Genomic DNA, 25,057 nt, shown 5'->3' with positions numbered 1-25,057 from the left:
TGTCTAAATAAACACTGGGAACATCGGGTGCTGCCAAAAGAGCTCAGAGGTGGCAGTCGCACCAAACCATGTGCCTGTGCCCCCTTATTGATTTTGTACTGGGGCCTCGTTACGCCTCTATAGACAACTGTTTTCTGGGTTTTATGGCTGGATTACAATGGCAACCATTGTCCTACTCATTTCCCTGCAAAGCCTCTCATAAGGAAAGGACATGATTTCCATTATTTGCAGGCGGCACTCGGGAGCGTCACCTTGTAGTGGTCACTCATGTGTGATTAATAGCGGTATAATGCACGGCCATTAAACCTTTTGTAGTGTGGAGACTTTGCCTTCTGCAGATTACCCACCCATACAGTGATGTACTGTAAACAGATGACATTGTAAGCACTCAGGGAATCCATTGTCTTCTTCAATAGGTTGTTTAGGCATATGACTCTGTAAAAGAATAGAAGAGTAGCCTTGTTTTCATTTTTATTTCTTAAATCAGTAGTAGACATGAAAATGAGAAACTTTCTAATATATCTTATCAGAGAAATCTGCTTCTTTATAGTCCAGTAATGATCTTTCAATTCATTTCTAAAATCTCTATTCAGTGGAAAATGAGAAAAAAAATTGTAAGTGTGGCGAAACGGTAAAAAAAGAAGCAATTTTCCCATTTTTGGGAGTGTTTGTTTTTTACATTGTTTAGTTGCGCATTAAAAATTACATTTCAATTTGATTTGTCAGGTCACTATGAATATGCCAATATATATTTTTTATGTTAGCAACTAAAACAAGTTCAGATCTTTGTAAAAATGGATTTGTTTCGCCGTCTTCTGCGGCCCATAACTTTCTTTTTACTTTTCTGTCGACAGAGCTATATGATGGCTTGTTTCTATGCACATCGAGCTCAGTTTTTATTAGTTTAGTTATTTATATTAGTTGTTATTTGGGCGAAACACAGCATTTTGATCACTTTCTATTACTTTTTTTGTGGGAATTGCAGCTACTGATAAAATGTCAATAGACTTTTCCATTTCAGAGTTCACGATATGGGATAAATAATTTATCAATGATATGGGATAAATCGATTATTATTTCTGGCAATTATGACTTTAGAAATACTAAATATGTTAATTGTATTATTTTTGACTATTTTTCCATCTATCTTTAGAACAAGAACAGCAACAATAAAAGCAGGAGACTAAATGATTGTGCAAACCACATTGGCCAGTCCCACCTAAAAAGTGCCAGGGAATGTGCAGAATAAGTGCCTTTAGTGTTTACCCATCTGGGCAAGTGTAAACAACCAGGAGCGTGCCCCGATGTACGTTTCACTCGTCAGGCTTCTTCGGGGGCTTTTATTGTTGCTGTTCTTGTTCTCTTTGTGAGGGTTATATAATTAATGGCTCTATTACTGCCATTGCCTATTCTAACTTGATATTAGGAATTTTTCCATTTGATATATACATATATTTTGAATGTGGGCTATTGCCTTATATGAGTCCGCACCAGGTGTTTTTTGCATTCTCTATTTACACTCATCTATGATTACTGTTGTTTTTCTTTTTTTTTGTTTTTAATTATATCTTTAATAAAATTGCTATTTTTTATCATTTATACAGTTGTATCAATTTTTCTTGGACTAGATGCTCTGATATCTTTGTAGTTTTGATTATGTAGGGAGTTGCCCTTTCCTATTTGGAACATGTTGATTTATGTTACCCATTGTGTCGGCTTAGTCATATAGCAGAAAATATGGTAAAAAAAAATTACCTGTTAATTCTAGGGCTGACACATTGGTCTTCATTCCCTTTGCTGCGTCATCACTGTGCTATACATACACATGATCTCTCTGACCAAACACAGGCTTAGCAGTGATTTCTGTCTGTACAGTGCATCATAGCTGAGGTCAATGATTGACTGCAGCAGTGCATGGACGTATGTGATCTCATTGCTGGAGGACAGACGAAAACTAGTGGAGACCAAAAATGCGTTGGTCGTAAAGCAAAACAGTAAAAAGTTTTTTCCAAGTCTGAAAAAAATTCAATTTTGGCCCCCAAATGTGCCAAAAAATGTGATACTGCGTCCACAATTTACTGTAGAGGAGATGTGAGGATCAGCTATGTTTTCATGGCTCAAGAGGAGGACAGCTTTTTATATGAAAGCCCACACTTCTATTCATGCATGTGTGGATTTGGTGACATTCCACTCTCTTTAAAGCATATGTACATATGTGATATTACTGAAACAGTTTTTTACGTTAGCCAACACCCTTATTAAGGTAGTCTTCCCCTGACGCATGTTTTAAAGAGTTATCTATAATATAACTATCTTCTTCCCTTGCAGGCGACGCTAGCGGTTGGTGTGGAGATCCTGGAGCACCAGCTCATGGTTCTAGGGAAGGCACAGAATTTCGAACAAAAAATACATTAAGATTCAGCTGTGAGGTTGGGTACATTCTTCATGGATCAGAAGAAAGAACGTGTTTGAGTAATGGATCATGGACAGGAAGGCAACCAGAATGTAAAGGTGCGTTCAACTGGAATTCTGTATTTTTCATTCCTTAATCTTGAAAAGTTTCCCCCCTCCCATATACGAATGTGCCACAAACAGGAAGTTGATATCACCAACCATTCCCAATTTATTTTGGTGTATCCATATAAATGGCCCACCCTGTAGTTCAGAATGCCTATATAATCCTGACATAAGACTCAGCACTTTAGAGGTCTAGATAATGAGTCAAAAAGCTAATAAGGCCAAGTGTACTCAATGTACGCCCACCCATCTTGACTGGCAGCTGCAGCTTGTACTGAGCAGTGTGAGAACTCAGCAACAGCACGAAGGAAGGCGGCTGAGGATCTCTCCATGCGGCTCGGAGGAGATTTGAGACTATATTTTTAAGAAGGATATTAATCTTATACAGAATTATAAAATAAGAACTATCATCATGTCTAAGAGAAATATTTAATAACATACTGTATGCTAAAACCTAGGATAAAAACAAAATGAGCAAGTAACCTACAATACGTACATACGTACAGTAGATCACATTAGGACATGTAAATAACATAGTGTACTTAGCTGATGCTATTTTGATCAAAAAAGCATAAAAATCACCCCACCGCGACAAGGTGTACCCAATCGGGATGGACTCTAAAGGGCCTGTCACACTAAGCGATATCGCTAGCAATATCGCTATAACATCACTGGTTTTTGTGATACTTACCTCCGACCGCTCCCCCACTGGTTATCGCTGATCGCGCGAGAACGTCCTGAGCCATTTCTCATCGTCAGCTTCCTGCTGGACTTCCTGTGGTGCCGACGAGCGAGGCGTGGACGCGGGCGGGAGGACGTCAGGATCGCCTCGTCTGACAGGTAAGTAGCGACCCCTGACCCCTGCGATGTCGCTGGTGAGATCTGCCTGTGTGGCAGCTCACTAGCGACCACTTAGCGATTTACCAGCGATCCTGACCGCATCATATCGCTGGTCGGGATCGCTGGTACATTGCTAAGTGTGACAGTACCTTTACTCTTCTAACTCACCTCACTGTGTCAGCAGGTCTCAAAACAGATGAAGAAAGAGCAGGACAAAGTCTTGCCAGACCGGTTAAGCAAAAGGGAGTAGGAGTTTGCAATATTTCCATTTGGCAGCCATGGAACATGGCATCCTGTAAGCTCTCTTCTAGAATAATTGTTTAATTTCGGCTTATTTGATTTTTACATATAGAAGAGTGGAACATAAACATCTCCTGACAGTGTCCCAAATTCATATTTTCTTTTGTTTTCCATCAAAGACGGCCATCTCATACCACTTACCTTATTATTATTGCTACATGCTCAAATGCTTGGACATACCACTATGTTACCCTTGTAGTTGCAATAAATGGAATTGCCAGCTCAAACAAGAGCACTGGGTCTCACCTGCTAGTCAATGCTTGTACTGCAATGCAGTAACCATGACTATCCATTGAGTGTGTATTAATATTATGAAACCTGGTGGACAATTTAAGGAATTGTTAAGCCCTGTTACACATAGCGATATCACTAGCAATATCGCTGTAATGTCACCGATTTTGTGATGTAGCAGCGATATTGCTAGCGATATCGCTATGTCTGATACTTACCTCCGACCGGCTCCCCCGCTGCTCATCGCTGGTCGCGCGAGAACGTCCTGGATCATTTCTCGTCGGGCGCTTCCTGCTGGGCTTCCTGTGGCAGCGACGCGTGGACGCTGGCCGGAGGACGTCAGGATCGCCGCGTCTGACAGGTAACTAACGACCCCCGACCGCTGCTATGTCGCTGGTGAGATCTGCCTATGTGGCAGCTCACTAGCGACCACTTAGCGATGCACCAGCGATCCATATCGTTGTCGGGATCGCTGGTGCATCGCTAAGTGTAACGGTACCCTTACACTGGAAAACTACAAGAGAAATACTGCAGGTTATTAAATGGTTACACTTGTAACCAAAGATAAAAATATAAAGGTCTTGTAGATGTAACACAATTTCCTGAACAATGTCTTAAAGAAAAATATTGCCTTCCAATGAATGTACGTTTTTGTATGCCATTTAGGTTTACGTATTCACTTTATCTTTTCTGGTTGAATCTTCTCAACAAGATTTTCATCTCTTTTTAAATAATGTGGCTTATTTCTTAAATCTACCTTTTTACATTCCGCCGGCCGAAAGGCTCCACCGCTGCTTTTAAGAACATATTGAAAAGGACTGAAAAATCTGTTATAAATCCTTACAGAACATGGTCAGCCCAGCTAAACCGTTCACTTCTATTTTATCTCTCTACTGTAACCAACATAAAGGCTGACATGTCCTTTTAGCTTAAGTTATATTTCTCTCAGCCAAAAACATCTAGTAATGGTCGAGTCATCATTATTAATTGACAAGATAATTGACTACAACTCAAATCTGGAAACATAAACTGGGAGCTATATTAAATTAGAATTTAAAGGTGAAAATATTTCTAAAATATGAACGTTCCATAAAAGAAACTTTTAATATGAGAGGACGCTTTAAGAGTTATGTTTTTTCCATAACTCCAGTTTGCTTACAATCATCGGTAGAGTGTAAACTCTTATTGTCCTCCTCATTCTCCAAAACTGTCCCTTGGCTGGACACTTGTGTGGACAACAGGCCTGATAAAGTTGCAAATGGTCCCTCTTCCTCCTGCTCCTCTTCCTCCTGTCCCGCAACCTCATGAATCGTTGTCTGAAGTATTGTTTCCATCAGGCAAGCAAGAGGTATCGTAATTCTCATGATGGTCTCATTAGAGCTGGCCATGTTGCTGGAATATTCAAAGCAGCACAATGCAGCACACATTTCCGGTTTGGAAGCCCACTTATTGGTGATAAAGTGGGATTGTTCTGTAGAGTGACTCACCTGTGTGTGCTGCAGCTGAGGCTCCACTATTGCCTGCTGCTGCTCACCCAGCCTCTACAGCATATGCAGCGTGGAGTTCCAACTTGTTGGCACCTCACGTATCAGGTAGTGAGCAGGAAGAGAAAAGTGACGCTGCAACGCAGGCAGGTGAGCAGCAATAGGGTGAGAACGCCGAAAGTGTGCATACACTGCCGAAATTTTCACCAGCAGATTGCATGTAACTGGGGAATTTTTGAGCAAGCTCTGCACAACCAAATTATGCACATGCACCACTCAAGGTATGTGCATCAAGCCAGCTAAGTCCAGAGCTGCTACCAGATTTTTGCCATTTATCGCACACCACCAGGCCGAGCTTAAGGTGCAGCGGTACCAACCACTCATTGTCTGCTCTTTGATCCCAGTCCACAGATACTATGCAATGTGGGATCTGTCCCCCAAATAAATCAGTTTCAGAAACATCTGTTGTTGTTTTCCATTGGCTTTGCTCAAGTTCGTTGTGTAGGTTTTACTGTGTGCAGCTGATAAGGTGATGGAGGAAGTGGGGAAAGTTTTCTTCTGTGTTTGTAGTTATTACTTTTGACTATGGGGTTTGTAATGGGAGTGTTTTATTGACGACTCTCCATTACTAACCTGTGGGCTTGATGTCAGCGGTTATAAAACAGCTGACCTCAATCCCACAATTATTACTCCACTTGCCACCAGACGAGGGCAAGTGGGAAGGGCCAGGTGAAGTGCTAGAATTGGCATGCACCTTTTCTGGGGCGGCTTTTTAGACTGAGGAAGGCCAATATCCATGGCCCCTTCCCATCTGGTTATCAAAATTGTGGAAGGGACCAAACACTTTTTTAAAGTTATTTATTTAAATAATTTAAAAAATGGCATGGAACCCTCTATTTTTGCTATTCAGCCAAGATAAAGCTGAATGTTGGAGGCTGAAGCCCGCAACTGTTGGTTTTGCCTGTGCTGGTTATCAAAGAAAAATGAGACCCCATGTTTTATATATATATATATATATATATATATATATATATATATATATATATATTTATATATATATATATATACAGTGTGCTGGCCAATCACAGCCATGCTAATATTTGACATGGCTGTGATTGAGCTGGAAGTGCCCACACAATAAAGCTTGTTGATTGGCTGTGCTGCAGACTTTCGACAAGCTTTACTCAGGCTGCTGAACCTGAATAGTAACAAAGACTTCCAGGAGAAGTCTGCGTTTGGTATCCTTGCACGAACACTAGGTGTCCAGTACGGACCTCAAACTTTACCGTTCAAGTTCGCCCATCTCTATATTTAAAATATAGGTAATATATAACATATTTGTAGATTTGTTTCCCTATTTCCTTATGGTCACAATTTACCTTTTTCTTTTACTTTAACCAGTAGAACTGGGCTTAGATTAAAATGTACTATCATATAGGTCAAACTATATTTCTGATCATTAGCTAGTATAATGCATATCCATAAGCTACAATGACAAATATAATTGTCCTTTAATTTCACATTCTTAGCTGTGGTGACAAAGTGCTCAATTTATTGAAGTGTAAAATGGTTAGTGAATAATAACACATAATGGACTTAGTATTCATCTCACTGTAAGAATAGATGCATGTTTAACTTTGCAAGAGGATAGAAAATGCATTTGGTGGGTGGCATTTATTACAGTTTGTCTTTTTTTATAACATCTGTTTGAAATGTGACTTTTTAGTGTTAGTTCATTTGTATAATTTTGTGGATTTTTAAGGCAAAGAGATAATTGTGACATGTATCATAACTGGTGCAGGGGAATAATGGAGAAATCTTACATAGAAACTAATCAAGTCTCTCAAAAATCAGTGCCGGACTTTTGTTATAAGTGCCACTTTTGATAAATTCTTGCTATTATCTCTCCTAATAATGCCCAATTTAGTAATGAGCACCAGTTTTCTCATCTTCCCATCAATATGAAGTGTTTAAAAGTACTGGAGGCACGTCACCAATATTTCATGGATTCTGTACCTTAGTAGGTTACCTGAGCAGGGCTAAAAGATCCAATCCAGATCACTAGAGAAGATTCAAATACATTTGAATGGACTTGAATTTTAGTCAAATTTTACAAAATTCCACATCCGCCAAAATGCTGATTTTTGTAATTCGCTGGTGAGCTGTTACATAGACATTCCCTCCAGCGATCAGGACCAGCGAGCAAGCTGGTATCCAAGGTAAACAGGGATATCTAAAAGCCGCGCGGCTCTTAGATACCCGCTGTTTACCTTGGATAACAGCTCCCAGCATTGCTGATCGTTGGTCTCTCACTGTCACACGCAGCAATGCGCGCTGGCCAGCGAGAGACCAACGATCAAAAAATGGCCCAGGACATAGCTGCACGATCAGTGATACCGGGCAAGGGGGACGGTCGCTGATGCGTGTCACACACAGCGATGTCGCTAGCGATCTTGCTGTGCATGATGGGGCCTTTAGCTGTCTGATCTGCGACAGATTCAAAATGATCATCTTTCTTTTGGCACTTAGGAAATCACAGAGTCACTCTTGCATATCCATTTAAATTTAATCTATCCTGTCATCTATTAATCCTTTACCCCCCATTATGTGTTTTTTTTTGCAATTTTATTTCTTCATGATTACTGCCAATTAAAGTTGATGTGAATTGATGTTTATAACCCAGTCCAATGACCAGGTGAATATTATCTGGCTGCAAGCCCAGAAAACTGCCTCCTTATCCCAGGCATCGGTGGGTCTTCTTTTGATTTGTTGGCTTGCCCTGACATTGTGTGTCTGTCACACTGCATCTATGACATCGCAATATTCTGATTAATCAAAAGCAAAGTTAGAGATGCTGTGAAGTAGGAAGCGTTTCTTAGGGCTCCTGTTTAGCAGCCAGAAATGACTGACCCAGACGCTGGACTTAGTCTTGCAAAATTATTTGCACAAACTATACTGCTAATGCATAAATCCAATAAAAGCCTCTGGTATAAAATTTGACAGGGATTGCTGGAGATTAATATGATGTCTTCCATTCAGACATGACTTAAACAATAAAGAGACTGATTCACCAAAGAATTGGCATCACTAAAATGGAGTATAAGCTGTTAAAAGTGCCAAACCGGCAGTGGCAAATAAAAATTTGCAACTTTTGACATTTTCACACCACTTTGGATCAGCTTTGCCAAAAAAGCCAGAGCAGGGAAGCAGCCAGGATTAGGTCGTTGCAATGGCTCCCGAAGAATTCAACAAATCTGTTAGCGGTTTCTACATCAGAAATGTTACTCAAATCCCTGACTGGATTAGCAATTTTGACATGGTACACAGAGGCGCATGCTACTTACTAAAGACGCTGAATTAATTAAGTAGTGTGGGCCTCTTACTAACTTTGGCACTGTGTACTCTGTTAAGGTGATGCCTTGGAGAACAAAGACTCTATGGGGCCAGTTTAGCAAGAATGGTTTAGTGCACACTCAGGCTATGCCAGTCAGATGAAGTAGAAGTTGGCCAAAGTTCATTAAGAGGAACCTCTTCTTAGTTGGGTGCACCTCAATTCTCCATGCCAAGTATTCTTCTCCAGTCAAGCACAAGAATAGTATTTCTTGGGTTAAATAATGCTGGCATTTTTCATGAAATGTATAGGTGGGCATATCACTTGTCCCGACTCCTCTCCAGCTATGCTTTGCAAAAAAAATGGTGACTTTTCAAACGTTTTATGTTAAAACCTTGATGAATCAAACCTTATACAGTTGTGGCCAAAAGTATTGACACCTCTGCAATTCTGTCAGATAATACTCAGTTTCTTCTTAAAAATGATTGCAAACACAAATTCTTTGGTATTATTATCTTTATTTAATTTGTCTTAAGTGAAAAAACACAAAAAGAATTGTCCTAAAGCCAAATTGGATATAATTCCACACCAAACATAAAAAGAGGGTGGACAAAAGTATTGGCACTGTTCGAAAAATCATGTGATGTTTTTCTAATTAGTGTAATTAACAGCACCTGTAACTTACCTGTGGCACCTAACAGGTGTTGGCAATAACTAAATCACACTTGCAGCCAGTTGACATGGATTAAAGTTGACTCAACCTCTGTCCTGTGTCCTTGTGTGTACCACATTGAGCATGGAGAAAAGAAAGAAGACCAAAGAACTGTCTGAGGACTTGAGAAACCAAATTGTGAGGAAGCATGAGCAATCTCAAGGCTACAAGTCCATCTCCAAAGACCTGAATGTTCCTGTGTCTACCGTGCGCATTGTCATCAAGAAGTTTAAAGCCTGTGGCACTGTGGCTAACCTCCCTAGATGTGGCCGGAAAAGAAAAATTGACAAGAGATTTCAATGCAAAATTGTGCAGTTGTTGGATAAAGAACCTCGACTAACATCCAAACAAGTTCAAGCTGCCCTGCAGTCTGAGGGTACAACAGTGTCAATCCGTACTATCCGTCGGTGTCTGAATGAAAAGGGACTGTATGGTAGGAGACCCAGGAAGACCCCACTTCTTACCGCGAGGCATAAAAAAGCCAGGCTAAAGTTTGCCAAAACTTACTTGAAAAAGCCTAAAACGTTTTGGAAGAATGTTCTCTGGTCAGATGAGACAAAAGTAGAGCTTTTTGGGCAAAGGCATCAACATAGAGTTTACAGGAGAAAAAAAGAGGCATTCAAAGAAAAGAACACGGTCCCTACAGTCAAACATGGCGGAGGTTCCCTGATGTTTTGGGGTTGCTTTGCTGCCTCTGGCACTGGACTGCTTGACCATGTGCATGGCATTATGAAGTCTGAAGACTACCAACAAATTTTGCAGCATAATGAAGGGCCCAGTGTAAGAAAGCTGGGTCTCCCTCAGAGGTCATGGGTCTTCCAGCAGGACAATGACCCAAAATACACTTCATAAAGCACTAGAAAATGGTTTGAGAGAAAGTACTGGAGACTTCTAAGGTGGCCAGCAATGAGTCCAGACCTGAATCCCATAGAACACCTGTGGAGAGATCTAAAAATGGCAGTTTGGAGAAGGCATCCTTCAAATATCAGGGCCCTGGAGCAGTTTGCCAAAGAAGAATGGTCTAAAATTCCAGCAGAGCATTGTAAGAAACTCATTGATGGTTACCGGAAGCGGTTGGTCAGTTATTTTGGCTAAAGATTGTGCAACCAAGTATTAGGCTGAGGGTGCCAATACTTTTGTCTGGCCAATTTTTGGAGTTTTGTGTGAAATGATCAATGTTTTGCTTTTTGCTTCATTCTCTTTTGTGTTTTTTCATTTAAGACAAATTAAATGAAGATAATAATACCAAAGAATTTGTGTTTGCAATCATTTTCAGGAAGAAACTGAGTATTATCTGACAGAATTGCAGGGGTGTCAATACTTTTGGCCATAACTGTACCTTTAGCTGTTATTTTGATTCCCCTTTTTAAATTTGTACATAGCAAAAACTATAAATGGGAGCATGAAGTAGCATGAAGTAGATACAAGTATCTGCCATGGATAACCACTTTGTTTATACCATGTAAGTGCATGTGAAAATAGTACAGCGTCCTCTCCTCTGGAGCTGCTTCCCTTAACAAAATTAAATTCTCGTAGGAATAAGAGGTGGTGAGGTCAGCAGATTGGTTGTGGATCCCAACCATCAGACCTTAGAGCATACCAATAAATGTCTGTGTTTCAAATAGACTTTTTTAAGAATCTCTGCTAAAATGATTAGTCCACCATTAATCAAAGGGTCTCATATACCTTCAAAAGCCATACTTTTGCTTTGCTGACAAAACGCTGGATATCTCTGATCGTTCTCAAATGTCCTGGGCCATTTTTTCATCGTCGGTGTCCCGCTGGCCAGCAGGCATCACTGTGTTTGACCCGACGAGCGACCTCGTTGGCGACGCAGAACTCAGGGACGCAGGCTGGAATCGTTCAGAAAAGCTGCTGTGTGACAAGGTACCAACGACCGCCGAGGATTGCTGGATGGTTGCTGCGTCACTGAAGAGATTTTCCTGTTTGGCAGCTCAATAGCGATAATTTAGCAACGCACCAGCGATCCCTACCAGGTCGTATCGTTGTTGGGATCACTGGTGAGTCGCTAAGTGAAACGGGACCCTAACATGCTGGTCTTTTCATCTTCAGAATCAATTCCTTTGGCATATGAGGAAAGTTTGCAGGTCCCCAACCAGATAAAGAAGTTGGCCGGTTCTGCCTAGATCTCAGTATTAGAATGACTTTGATTTAATATATATAGGTATCTTAATGATTAAGTAAATTTGGAAAGACTATAATTAGAGAAATATCTATGGAAAATAGAAATCTGAGACCAGGGGAAAAAAATGGACAAAAGCAAGTATTTTTGTATGGGAATTGATAGACTCAGACAAGAAGACAAGAAATTGACCAGTTTATACTCTTAAGAATCTGTAAAAATAAAGAATATCACTTAATAAGAGGACAGAGTAGGAGAACATGACTATGATAAAATCTTTGGGCAATTACCCATGCATCAATTTCCTTTACAATTCCCCAGTGTTCTCCCCTAATTAGGTAAATTAGACATTTTAATATCTCTTTAATTTTAGCCAAACCAATAAATATTGTATCTTTCCAATTACCTTTCATTCACACAAATTACTTAGGAAGCTTTAAATATTCCCCCCCCCCATTATTATTCAAATAATGCTTTTTAACAAATTAGGTTCTGGGCCATTAAGTTTCCGGGAACTGTTTAGATAAAATGTGCCGCGGTGTCGTTAAGAAATCTGAAACATTTCCGTCTTCATACTCCTCATCCATTTTACACCTCAACGATGTCCCAGCTTTTCTCTGCGTAATTGAGCTTGGAAAAGATTCATACAAGGAGCTGAATGTATTATGTATGCTTATTCACACATTGTCTACTAAGTTGTCAATAGCAGGAGAGACAGCTAGATATCTCAATGTAGTAGTAGTATAAATGGCTGGCGGTGACTGCTGTGGCATCTGCAAAAAAGGTTCGGGAAAATCTTGTCAAAGCACGCAGTCTAAATGCAAGCAATGATGATAAATCTGGGCACTGTAATTAAAGTTTTCTACCAAATAAAAAGGATATTTTTTCAGGTTGTATTTATTTAAATATCAAGCATTTGCTTTTATTTCTTTATGTGTTCTTTATTTTACTTTATCCTAGCGGTTCAATGCGGAAATCCTGGAACAACGGCAAATGGAAGAGTGTTTCGAGTTGATGGAACAACTTTCTCCAGCTCAGTTATATACTCATGTGTGGATGGCTATATTCTTTATGGATCTAACATTAGACAATGCACAGTCAATGGCACATGGTCAGGGGCACTACCCAACTGCACAAGTAAGCATGCTGATGTAAAATTATTTACAAAAAATTTAAAAAAAAATGGAAATTGTATGAAAATTGTCTTAAAGGGAATCTGTCACATCAATTTGGCGGGCTATTTAAATGCCTTCTGTCCGGTCTGATGGGCTGTGTTTTGTTGCCTTTCCTCCGCCCCATCCTTGGCCGCCATTCGCAATAAGTTCTGGAATTTGAGTAGTTGTCCTCCATAGTTGGCGCGTGCGCAATGCAATCTTGCCTCGCGCATGCGCAGTATGCTTTGCCCAACTGCGGGCAAAGCCGAAAAGCATTACTGCGCATGCACCGGTGAACTATGTCCCGGAAGTATTTTGCTGTGTTCCAGGATATACTTCACCGGCGCATGCACAGTAATACTTTTTGGCTTTGCCTGCAGTTGGGCAAAGCATACTGCACGTGCGTGAAGCAAGATTGCATTGCGCATGCGATGACTATGGAGGACAACTACTCAAATTCCAGAAAATAATGCGGATGGCGGCCAAGGATGGGGTGGAGGAAAGGCGACAAAACACCGCCCATCGGACCGGACAGAAGGCATTTAAAAAGCCCGTCAAATTGAGGTGACAGATTCCCTTTAACAATTTTAAAGACTTCACAGTTACACATATTTTTTTTGTAATTATTACTGCCCATTTTCTTCCTAACTGTAAAAGTAATCAGCTTTCTAAACAGTATTAATTAAAAAAATGTAACCGTTTACCTACCACAAAGTTTCTGTAATCCTTTAGCTAGATGGATGATTTGCAAAAATTGTTGCAAATAATTCAGATCTCCTGGTCCCTGATGGTTATTTTCTGCTCTCTCCTCTCAATGGTAGAGATAACAGCAAGGAGGAATGATGCACAGATTTCATAGTGAGGAGAGGGGAGAAAGTATAGACAATCTCAAGGTAGGCAGAGGCAAAAGGACAAAGAACAGAAGGAAAGCTTAGGAAGAGTTTAGGATAGAAGTTGTGGTGATATATGAGCTAATGAAGATAAATACAAACATACCTCTCATTCAGCCTATATTACTGAGAGAGGCAATTCCATACAATAAGAATCTGGAATTTGAATTAAGCTGCAAACTTCTTATCAGGAGGTCTGAAAATAAATGGAAGACTAAAACACAGTGCAATTGTATTAGCAATATTAACTAATGTAAACCACTTCAATGTATAAATATTTTTTTGCCATGTTAAATATGTCTATAGCATTTATATATCCTAGTTCTTCTTTTAGTTATGTCTTGATAAAAAGATTTATCTTTTTTTGCTAGATAAGTTATGCAATATAATAAGTTTGCTCCAGTATATTAGATGAGCACTAACTGCGTGACTAATTGACAATTAAAAAGCAATTTTAATGAACCTTATGAAAAAAGAATGACCATACATGTACAATAAATGTTTTCAACACCAAAAAATATATGAATACAAGGATTTCATATTTTCTTTTCCGTAAAGGTCTTTTGCTTACACTTGCTCGAAACAAGATGACTCCTGATGTTTTTGTGGGTCAGTCACATAATACAATCATATTGAGTGCATGCGTATTAAAAAGAGTTAAGCTGGAGTCACACATAGCGACTTACCAGCGATTCCGACAATGATATCAACGTGTCAGGATCGCTGGTAAGTCGCTATGTTATCGCTGGTGAGCTGTCACACAGACAGCTTCACCAGCGATTAGCACAGCGACGCCGCGCGCGCGGCATCGCTGTGTTCGTTAGCGCTGATGAAATATTCATGTCAAAAATAGAATTAAAATAAAAAATATTGTTATTCTCACCTTCCGACGTCCTGCGCAGTCTTCCCGCCTCTCTCCACGCTTCGGTCTCAGTAATCCTTTGCGAGAATTACCGCAATGACGTCCGTTCTCGCGGGATCGCGAAGTCTCGCGGTCATTCTTGCAAAGGATTACTGGGACCGGGAGCGTGGAGAGAGGCGGAAAGACTGCGCGGGACGCCGGAAGGTGAGAATAACAATATTTTTTATTTTTTTTATTATTTTACAGCTGATCGCTGGTCTCCCGTCTGTCACACGCAGCGATGCGTGCTGGCCAGCGGGAGATCAGCAATGAAAAAAATGTCCAGAGGTTTCTTGCAGCGATCAGCGATACCGGCAGGGGGGCCGGTCGCTGATCGCTGTCACACACAGCGATCTCGCTGGTGAGATCGCTGTTGTGTCACAAAAGTTGTGACTCAGCAGCGATCTCGCTAGCGAGATTGCTATGTGTGACTGGGCCCTTAGACCTTGAGAGTCTAATTTTTAGGCATTGTTCAGATCTGCCTATTTTCTGTTCAAGGGCAAAATTGATAACACACAAACCATTGTAAGTGGGTTAGATCAGATATGCAATTTTGTTCACTAGTGCATGCAGTTTTTTTTTTCTTTGTGGAGTCTGGTGATACGGATATTCAGATGGATGGAAAACCATGTGCTTTATGTTGGCGAAAATAGAAAGATTTTGTTATAACCGTCATCTGAGGCCATGCAAAACAGTACTATAACAAAAAAAGTTACAACCTGCCAAGCTTTCATGCAAGGAGACCACTTTACAAGATAGGTCTAAAGGTCAAACGTAGCAAAGTATTTAAGAAAAAATGTTTCATATAATACCAGATCAGTGGGATAAATAATAATGCCTTGACATCTTGCACACAGTAATCAGCTGTGGAGATCCCGGTGTTTCAGCCAATGGAATCAGATATGGAGAAGATTTCATTGTGGGACAGAATGTTACATATATTTGTCAACCTGGATTTACAATGGATCCCAAGAGCTCAATTACACGTCAATGTACAAGCAATGGGACTTGGAGTGGAGTTATTCCACTTTGTAAAGGTAATGTTTTATCATTGCAAGTACAGATGTATCCTTCAGAGATGGTCTGAATCAGTTGGCAGAACCTGGTCCAGTTGTCTCATCAGTAATCGGTGACCATCAGTTGGGAGCTTTGAAAACTGCCTCCGATTAGCCGGCATCCATGGCTCCTCTTGTGATAAGCCTGCCTGGTATGACATCATAATTGCATCACACAGCAATGATTACATCATGCCAAGCCATGCAATCAAAGGAGAAGCCAGTGATGCTCTCACGTAAGAGGTGGTTCAAAGGTGTCCCATTTGACAGCAACAGATTACCAACGTGGACACTTGATTGGGTCCTTCGAATTGATTTGCACCATCTCTAATTCCTTTATCTTTCTGCTTCAATACATCTATAGAAGAAGGAATATGCGGTAAAAATACTACAAATATTTATTAAGGACACAATATACTATAAAAACGCACATATAATGAAGTGATACATGTTTCCAGGAACGTCCCAAAGATACAGGGAAACCACTCTCAGAAAAGGAACAAACAGCTCCATGACTATGGATCCCTGTAACTATAATTTTGTCACCATACACAAGGAATTCCATATAGCATGGTACAGTACTGAATAGTAGCGCTCTTTGTAATACCCATAGTACAGAATGTAAGTATAAAGACCAATATACATAAACTATCAAAAACAGGGAGAGCTTAGCAGGTAATGGCGAGTTAAGAAAGGGGGACCCCACACCAGATGTCGCCCCGACGTGCGTTTCGCTGACCTAACATGCAACTTTCTCAAGGAGACACTCTCTGTGTTTTTGATAGTATATTGTGTCCTTAAAAATTTGTAGTATTTTTTACCGCATACTCCTTGTTCTCTTGTTTTTTCTCATGTTCATTTGGAGTTGGTATTAGGTGTCTGGGTGATCTCTCAACCGTGTATTCACCCATTGAAACACTAATTATGCATCTGGGTTGTTTGTGTTCAATACATCTATGTCATAACAATGAGGCAGATTAATTAAAGCACCACATCAGCGCTTTTTTATTACAAGTCTCCTGTTCCCTGTTTCATACTCACCTTTCTGCCGCCTTCATCCATTTACAGCATCGCTCCCATCAGTCTCCAGTGAAAGGTGACCTGCTGGCAGCTCCATTCTTTGGTGGTAAATTTTAAGTACATCTCTATGAGAGCCTTGTTGTGCTGGCTCTCACAGACTTTTATTGAGCACTTGTGACATTCGGCTAGTCAGAAGTTGGCACCGTGGGACTGGAGTGGCGTCAATTAAAAGTGAAGCCGCAGGAAGTTTAGTACAAGAATGAGAGCATGGGCCTTACATTTAAAGTGCCACGCCAGCACTGGAAAAAACCCACTGGAGTGTTGCTTTAAAGAGAGTATCCAGGACTGTAAAAAAGTGCCTATGCACTAACAGGCAGGTAGTTACTACCTACCTACCTTTTGTGACCTGCACTGTTCTTTGATGGCTCAGAGTGGTCCCAGACCACTCCCGATGGTGATTCAGCTGACTTGACATCGACAGAGCTGCAGCTTGTTCTGTTAATAGTAACATAGCAACATAGTTATTAAGGTAGAAGGAAGACTTTAAGTCCATCTAGTTCAACCCATATCCTATCCTAACTTGCCCTAACATGTTGATCCAGAGGAAGGCAAAAAAAAACCCATGTGGCAAACAGTAAGCTTCACATTGAGGAAAAAAATTCCTTCCCAACTCCACATACGGCAATCAGACTAGCTCCCTGGATCAACGCAATATTAAGGAAACTAGTGTATATACCCTGTAATATTATACTTTTCAAGAAAGGCATCCAGTCCCTTCTTAAATTTTAGTAGGGAATCACTCATTACAACATCATATGGCAGAGAGTTCCATAGTCTCACTGCTCTTACAGTAAAGAATCCACGTCTGTGATTATTCTTAAACCTTCTTTCCTCCAGACATAGAGGATGCCCCCTTGTCCCCGTCACAGGTCTAAGAGTAAAAAGATCATTAGAAAGGTCTTTGTACCGTCGCCGCATATATTTATACATTGTAGTAAGATCACCCCTAAGCCTTCGATTTTCCAAACTAAATAACCCCAAGTGTAATAGATCAGGGTGAGACTGTTAACATGATGCTGATTGACACCCGGATCCTAGCTGCCTAGTTGGGGTTGCCGGTTGTCACTCAGCATGAAATCAGTAAGAATGGCCCCAGGCACAACAGGCAGGTAGATGGCAACTACCTGTCTGTTGGTGCTTAATCACTTTTTTTTTTTACAAAATCCCCTTTAATGTTATTGTAGTCACAGGTGTTGGTGGTGCAGGGCAAAGATGAGTATCAGAGTTTAAAAAGCCTAGTATTTTGCATATGTCGGTTCGATTCAGACTGATGCGTTCCCTTGGTTACAACAGAAAAACAAAAACCTTGCAGATTGAAGCTTTGTTTACATATTAGTCCCTGTTCTACTGGAAAAATAAAATGGAAAATCAAATCCAAAGTTACAAACCATAAGAATGTATGATGATTTCAGTTTGGATAAAGGGGTTGTGTGGTAGTTTTAGGCTGTGTGCACAAGTTGTGGATTTTCCTGGGGGGAGATTTCTGTGTGAATTCTGCATCTCTTGGCAGAAAATGCAGTGTAAATTCTGCACATTTTTTGTGCGGAATTCATGCGGATTGACATGCGGATTTGGATGTGGCTTTGTCTGCAGATTTGTTAGCTTATTAAAAGTGCACTACTGTAAAAAAAATCCTTTTTCAATTCCTACCTATGTGTTTCAATCAAGATTGGCTCTATGTTTGATTCTCCGCCCATACTCTCTCCTTCATTCTGATTTATTTGCATTTTAAAAATCTGCTGCGTTTTTTCAGCCAAATACGCATGAAATCCGCAAAAAATGTTATACCTGCTGTTTAACTGCCGATTTGAGTGCCTCAATGGAAGTTAATGGGGGAAAAACGCTGCAGATCCGCACAAAGAATGGATATGCTGCAGAAATTAAAATGCTGCAAATCAGGATGGAATTTTCTGCAGCATGTGCGCACCAATTCTGGATTCCCACTGATTAACCTTGCATGAGCAATCATTTGCGGATTTGGTGCACTTCTGCGCTGAAAAAACACTGCGGGTCCGCAACAAATCCGCAACGTGTGCACATAGCCTAATGCTGATAACCAATCCTTAAAATCAGATCAGTGTTGGTGCAACACTTGGTATACCCACTGGTCAGCTGTTCCCAGTGTCAAAGTCAGCTGGATGTGCTCAGCTGGTCTAGGTCAGTCAAGATCCAGTATACCTTGCCTCCCTACTGTGACATGAAAATCATGGGGCTGAAAGGAGAAGAACGCAATGTTTCTGCTTTCAAAATGGTGTATACCACATTCTTTTAGCGCTTTTTATAGCGTGATCAGTAAGGCAACGATGTAATAAACCATCACTTCCATTTCTATGAGGAGTCTGGTTTTCTCTGGTTATTAAAACAAACTATTAATTTAAGGGATTTTGAACAACATTGACCTTCACCAATCCAAATAGCCAAGGAAACAGAGGCTATTTGCTATTCCCTGACAAAACACAGCTTCGTAACAGGTGCCATGAAAAAAATTACAACATAATCACAAGTTAAGACACCAAGGTTGGGAGCGGCACTGTGTTGCGTAAGGGTCTGTTTCCACTGACCGACCGTCGACATTAAACAATCACCGATTGGTAAATATTTAATTGTTGGTCCACATCGGCAGACTGTGGTAAACGATGCACACTTAGGGTGTGTGCACACGCTGTGGATTTTGCTGCGGTGTACAGTACCATGATTCCCTATGGGAATCAAAAACTGCAGTGCAGACGGTGCGGAATTTTCCGTGCGGATTATCTGCGGTTTTCAATCCACAGAAAGAATTGACATGTCAATTCTTTCTGCGGATTCCGCTGCGGTTAGCCATCTCCTCCATTGAGGAGATGAAAAACCGCAGGGCAAAACCACAGAGCAATCTGCAGGTAAAACCGCAGGTAAAACCGCAGGTCTTTTGACCTGCAGTTTCACCTGCGGATTTTACAAAATCCGCGCGGATGAATCCGCACCCCAATCCGCAACGTGTGCACACACCCTTAGCGATTGATAATGCAGTGCATTGTTCAGTGCACATAGGCTGCCATGGTCCTCGTCAGTGTGAGTCCTGTTTACAGCGGATTATGCACCGCTGAGAACTATGATCTTCTGTGCAACATAAAAAAAATCATTTCACCCAATGAATGATGATTTTGTTCATTCATTGGGCTATCAGCCTGTTTCCACTGAAAAATGACCATGAACTGAATATTCTTAAAATGGTTGCCCACTACTTCAACAACCACTTCGCATTACTCAAAATTGGCCCAATTAAAATAAAAACACCTATACTCACCTCCAGTACTGTTCCAGCTGTTTCGCTCCTCGCATTCTCAGGCTCACGTGAGGTTGTTGTGTCACTGAATCCTTGTGCCCAATCACCTCCGACGTAACGATTTCTGCCTTTGGACGTACATAAATTCAGCAGTAAGTCACATCAGCGGCTGTTTTCTGACTTCCTCTTGAGGATTGGTTTGTCCGAAGTTGGCCACAGTGACACCAGCGTTGACATCAGAGCTGAGTATATTTTTATTTTAACTGGGGCAAACGTTCAGAGTGAGAAAGCATTGCTGGAATAATGGACAACCCCTTTAAGAATGCGTTTTCATGAGAATCTGTCAGTTTAAATGGTAATTATTCATTTTATTCTATTTATTTATTTTATTTTATTTTATTTTGGTTGGCACAGTGGCTCAGTGGATAGCACTGCAGCCTTGCAGCGCGGTGGTCCTGGGTTCAATCCCAACAAGGACAACATCTGCAAGGAGTTGATATGTTCTCCCCCATGTTTGTGTTGGTTTCCTCCGGGTTCTCCAGTTTCCTCCCACATTCTAAAGACATACTGATAGGAACTTTAGATTGTGAGCCCCATCGGGGACAGGGACAATAATGTCTGTAAAGCGCTGTAGAATTATTGGCGCTATATAAATTAGTAAAATAAATTTAACTTGTTTTATAAGCACTATTAATTTTACAGCAATTATCTCCTAAATAGGGTTAACAAACTAAATTCCCTATCAGTATGTCTTGGTGCTTGGTTGTAGGTTGTCTACTACAAACACAAAGACAACATACAAACGCATAGCAAATTTTTTTTTTTTTTGGGATTCGAACCCAGGACTCAAGCGCAGCAAAGCAACAATGCTAAGCACTGAGCCGCACAGAGTGAATTGTCACCTAGGTCTCATTAGGTCTCAGGCTAGGTCTCATTAATCAAACCATTTCAATGTATGCTTTGTTTTTGTTGTTTTGCAGCTGTCACTTGCCCATATCCTCCTCAACTTTCTAATGGAAAACTTGAAGGAACAAATTTTGATTGGGGTTTCAGTATCAGCTATGCCTGCCTTCCAGGTTATGAACTGTCCTTCCCTGCAGTGCTGACCTGTGTTGGCAACGGCACCTGGAGCGGAGAAGTTCCGCAATGTTTACGTGAGTAATATTCTAAGTGTTTACGGACTTCTATTTTTCTTTTCTCAAGATGTTTTCTAAGCATTAGGAAATGTGATCTTCACAAAGTGTGCTTAAGGTCTACTGAAACTTGCAAAACTGCTTGAAATTAACTTAAATTTTTAGAATAAATTCAATGTTTTTTCTTTTTGTTTATTGCTTTCATGTTCTTCTTCTGTAAACTAAAATTCAGTAAAAGATGGCGGTTAGTTGACGAGGGGAGTATGACTGTGCTGTGATGGTGCGAACAAAAACTGTCTCCATCACTATTGTAAAGTTGTGTGGGGTACGTTAGACAAAAATTTGCCTCAGGCAAAACTAAGTCTAGCTATGACTATGGTGCTTTGTTTTTGCTTGTTTGGTTGTTTTAATAAATGTATTAAGTTTTATTTAGTGTTAATAAGCCAATCAGACAAGTAATAATGCAAAATTTGGCAAAAATACAGTCAACAACGAATATGTAAAAGACATCACTTAGCTGAATACTTTTTTAAAATTCTATTGTATGCACTTTAATTTTCTTCCAAATAGTACAATTTTTTTTACTATCAACATACACTTATAAGGGCTTGTTTTTTGCAGGACGAGGTGTAGTTTTTGAGTCATACCATTCAATTTCCCAAATAATACGCTGGAAATCTTTTAAAAAAAGTGCATTATAACAATGAAAAAAATATAATTTTTCTATTGTTTTCGTTTTTGTTTGTTTTTACTGTGTTTTTTGGGTGGTAAAAATTGAGCTGGCAACAAAGTACTCTAGGTCAGTACAATTACGGTCAAAACAAATTTGTACATTTTTTATTTTTCATTTGATTTGTAAAAATATTTAAAAATATAGTGCTGCTATTTTCTGAAAGCCATAAAAAATGTATTTTTTGATCGATGAAACTTTTTGATTGCTTTAGTTGCACAGTGAACTTTTGGTTCAACTTGGTCAATTTTTATTGAAACTTTTGAACAGTACACGTGATACTTTGATCACTTTTTGTTGCTCGTTTGTTTTTGTAGGGCTGTGTGGCTGCCAAAAAGCCTTAATTCTACTGTATTCATTTTTGTTTCTCCTTACCCCATTTGCTATATGAGTTAATTAACGCCTTCACAAAGGGGCAAATTTCTATTTTTGCATTTTTAGTTTTTTTCTCAGGTTAACAATCATAGGCTGAACTCCGCACCACCCATGATTGTTAGATTACCTTTCCACTACTAGTTTTGGTGAGTTTTTATGGTGCATATTTAAAAAAATGCAAATAACCTATTTTATGTATTTGGTGCAGAAATGGTGGATAAAAACTGAAAAATCGAAATGCTCATTAGAGCCAGGTCCTGGCTGTAACATACAGTCATTACCTGCCAGGTATGGGGAGAGCTCACTCCATGAGTTCCATACACCCGTTCTGACTTGCAAAGTACATGTACACTGCATGTCCTGAAGAGGCTAATTTTGCTTTGATAGACTGGACTTTTGCAATCATGACCGTACTTAATTAATTTTGGTGACTGGGAATCAGTTTGATAAATGTAAATGGATTTGTTTTGGTAGCAAACGTTTGGATTTCTTCAAAACCCATTCCATTGAATAGGAAGATAGCAGCAAAAATGTCTCCCACGTAGTCTGTTGCATGTGAATATTCAGTATGAGGACTGCAGAGGTATAAAACCACTAATGAAAATTCATAAGGTGACGTTTTCAATCAGGGTATCAACATCACTAATGACAGGAGCTCCTTAAAATCTGATAAAAGCAAATTTAGAAAATTGTAAAAATCTTAACATGCTGTCACATATATAAAAAAAAAATTTAGACATTTTTAAATTAAAAAAAGTTATCAAATAGAACTGTTCCTTGAATGAAAATAATGAGTTTTGACTAAAAATAAAATCTGAAATTATATTTCTTTCTAGAGCAGTAGAACAAGCACTCCAGATTTTTCCAGCTAAGGCCGCTTTCACACTTCAGGCTTTCGGTATCCGGCATGGGGCGGCGAAAAACCGGACTGCCGGATCCGGCCACATACGCAGACACGGGATCCTTCTTTCTGCCGGATATATTCCTGGCAGAGAAGGTTTCCGCGCATGCGCTTGCGAAAAGCTGGTCCGGCGTTGGGAAAAAACGTTGCATGCAACGTTTTTTCCAGACGCTGGACCGGCTATTTTCTCCAGATCCGGAAAAAAATGGACTCGCCGCATTGCCTTCCGGCGCAATGCGGCAGCAATGATACAGCACGGGGAAAAAGCCAGATCTGGTCGTAACAGGCGCCAGATCCGGCAGTCCGGTTTTTCGCCGCCCCATGCCGGATACCGAAAGCCTGAAGTGTGAAAGCGGCCTAAGGCTCAGTTCACAAGTGCATTTGTGAAATCGATGGTATTACGTCCAGAAAAAAAGTGACGATTTTCTTTAGTTTTTTTCATCCCCTTTACAGTTGCGTTTGCATTGATTACATTCAAATACAATCCATATGTAAATTTGTACATCCGTATGACAGCCATTAAAAATAATGAATTAATAATTTAATTTAATAAATAATAAAGGGCAAATACAGTATCTTATCTTTCTAACTGTAATGTATTCATGACATTCCGATGTTACCGTGTATGTGATCCGATTTTATTCAAGTATTGACTAAAAATTAGCGGGTCTGATCCAAAATATGAATCAAAGTAGTGTAAGCTGGAATTTCTTTTTTACATGCAGACCATGAGGTCCGTGGGTAAAACATTTGTGAACTTCCTCATTGACTTTCATCAATGCGCTATCCATATACTATCAGTTTTTCTTATGGATAGAACATGGGTGTTTAATACATTTATCTGAATGAGCCCTACGTGTTCATTGAGAAGATCTGGATGGGACAAATGTGCACAGATAGGGAAGTACCATAAGGAACAAAATTGGGGTGAGGGTGATGGTAGTGTAAGGAGATGGACATACTGCCCCCATTCCCCCTTGAAAACATGAGTGCTGTTATGATGTGTAATGAGTATCGGGCCATGTGTTATTAGTGATAGTGCTTTATTCCACTGGACTATAGGGAGAGTTGGGACTAGCCCAGAATGGAGGGGATAAGGTGAAGGGACAGTGACAGTTTCTAGCCAGGAAGATAAACAAGACTCAGCATGCTCAAGAAGCTGACCTGCGGTCTAAAGAGTGAACAGAGATGAATGATGTAGGTGACCCTCGACATGATATGAGACAGAGACAATGGATATTGAGATCCAGAGAGGAGAAAGGATAGGTACCAAAGTTTATGTCTCAGAGAGGTAATGAACCAAGACAGAACAAGGAAAGCAAGATGAAGAGAGAGCCCCGGGCGGGAGTTCCAAGGCATTAGCAAGCAGAGAAGCTAAATATTGACCATAGTGGCAAACTAGTTCCCTGAAAAGGAAATTAGGATGAGGAACCTTGGGATGAAATAAAGGACTCTCGATTTAATAGACTGTAGTACTGTGCTTGGTTGTGGTCAATTCAGGGGAACTTGAGTAAGAAACAAGTAAACCTAGAAGTAGAAGTAGAGAAACTGTGTGTGAAGATGCTCCATATTGTAACATAAACATTTGTGAAATTATGCACCCGCTATCTTTTGTATATAGTTCCCACCAAGTGGATGTTTAGTAAGCAACTGTTTCTTTTTGAGTGGTGGTCTCTCTCACTGAACTTTGCACCATTTGGCCTTGGCCAACTAAAGTCACCAGCATTATGCAGCCTGCAAGGGCACAACACCCCCATAGACAAAGCCTGCACATCCAGCCAGGACGACATCTTCATGTAGCATGCCGGGACGTGGAAGACGAGTACCTCATCCACGGCCATCGCCTTCTGCCATGTTACACTAGCGCTCACCTGCAAGGTTTGTGTAAGGACCCAGCACCTGTAGAAGTCTGAGGTGCCATATCTGTAGCCCCGTGACTAGAGGAGAGTTTTCAGCCAACTATCAGTTTGGCAAAAGGAAGGTTATCACGCTGTGAGGGCTGCAGATATGGAAAG

At 40.3% G+C, this 25,057-nt stretch overlaps 1 protein-coding gene across 8 annotated transcripts in view; it reads left to right on the top strand.

Annotated features, from left to right (window-relative positions):
- Positions 1-25,057, top strand: part of CSMD3 (CUB and Sushi multiple domains 3) — a 1,871,449-nt gene that overhangs the window by 1,769,125 nt on the left and 77,267 nt on the right. For all 8 annotated transcript variants that reach the window (XM_073590214.1, XM_073590213.1, XM_073590210.1 and 5 more), the window contains 4 exons: positions 2,329-2,511; positions 12,519-12,695; positions 15,361-15,540; positions 20,884-21,057. In XM_073590214.1, coding sequence (XP_073446315.1) covers positions 2,329-2,511; positions 12,519-12,695; positions 15,361-15,540; positions 20,884-21,057 — 714 coding nt within the window. The remainder of the gene's footprint in view (positions 1-2,328; positions 2,512-12,518; positions 12,696-15,360; positions 15,541-20,883; positions 21,058-25,057) is intronic.

This window comes from Dendrobates tinctorius, unplaced genomic scaffold, assembly GCF_039654945.1.
Source record: "Dendrobates tinctorius isolate UK_male_01 unplaced genomic scaffold, ASM3965494v1 ptg000116l, whole genome shotgun sequence".
NCBI classification, from domain to species: Eukaryota; Metazoa; Chordata; class Amphibia; order Anura; family Dendrobatidae; genus Dendrobates; species Dendrobates tinctorius.
Note: the sequence above shows the minus strand (reverse complement) of the source record. Positions and strands in the feature narration are given on the sequence as shown.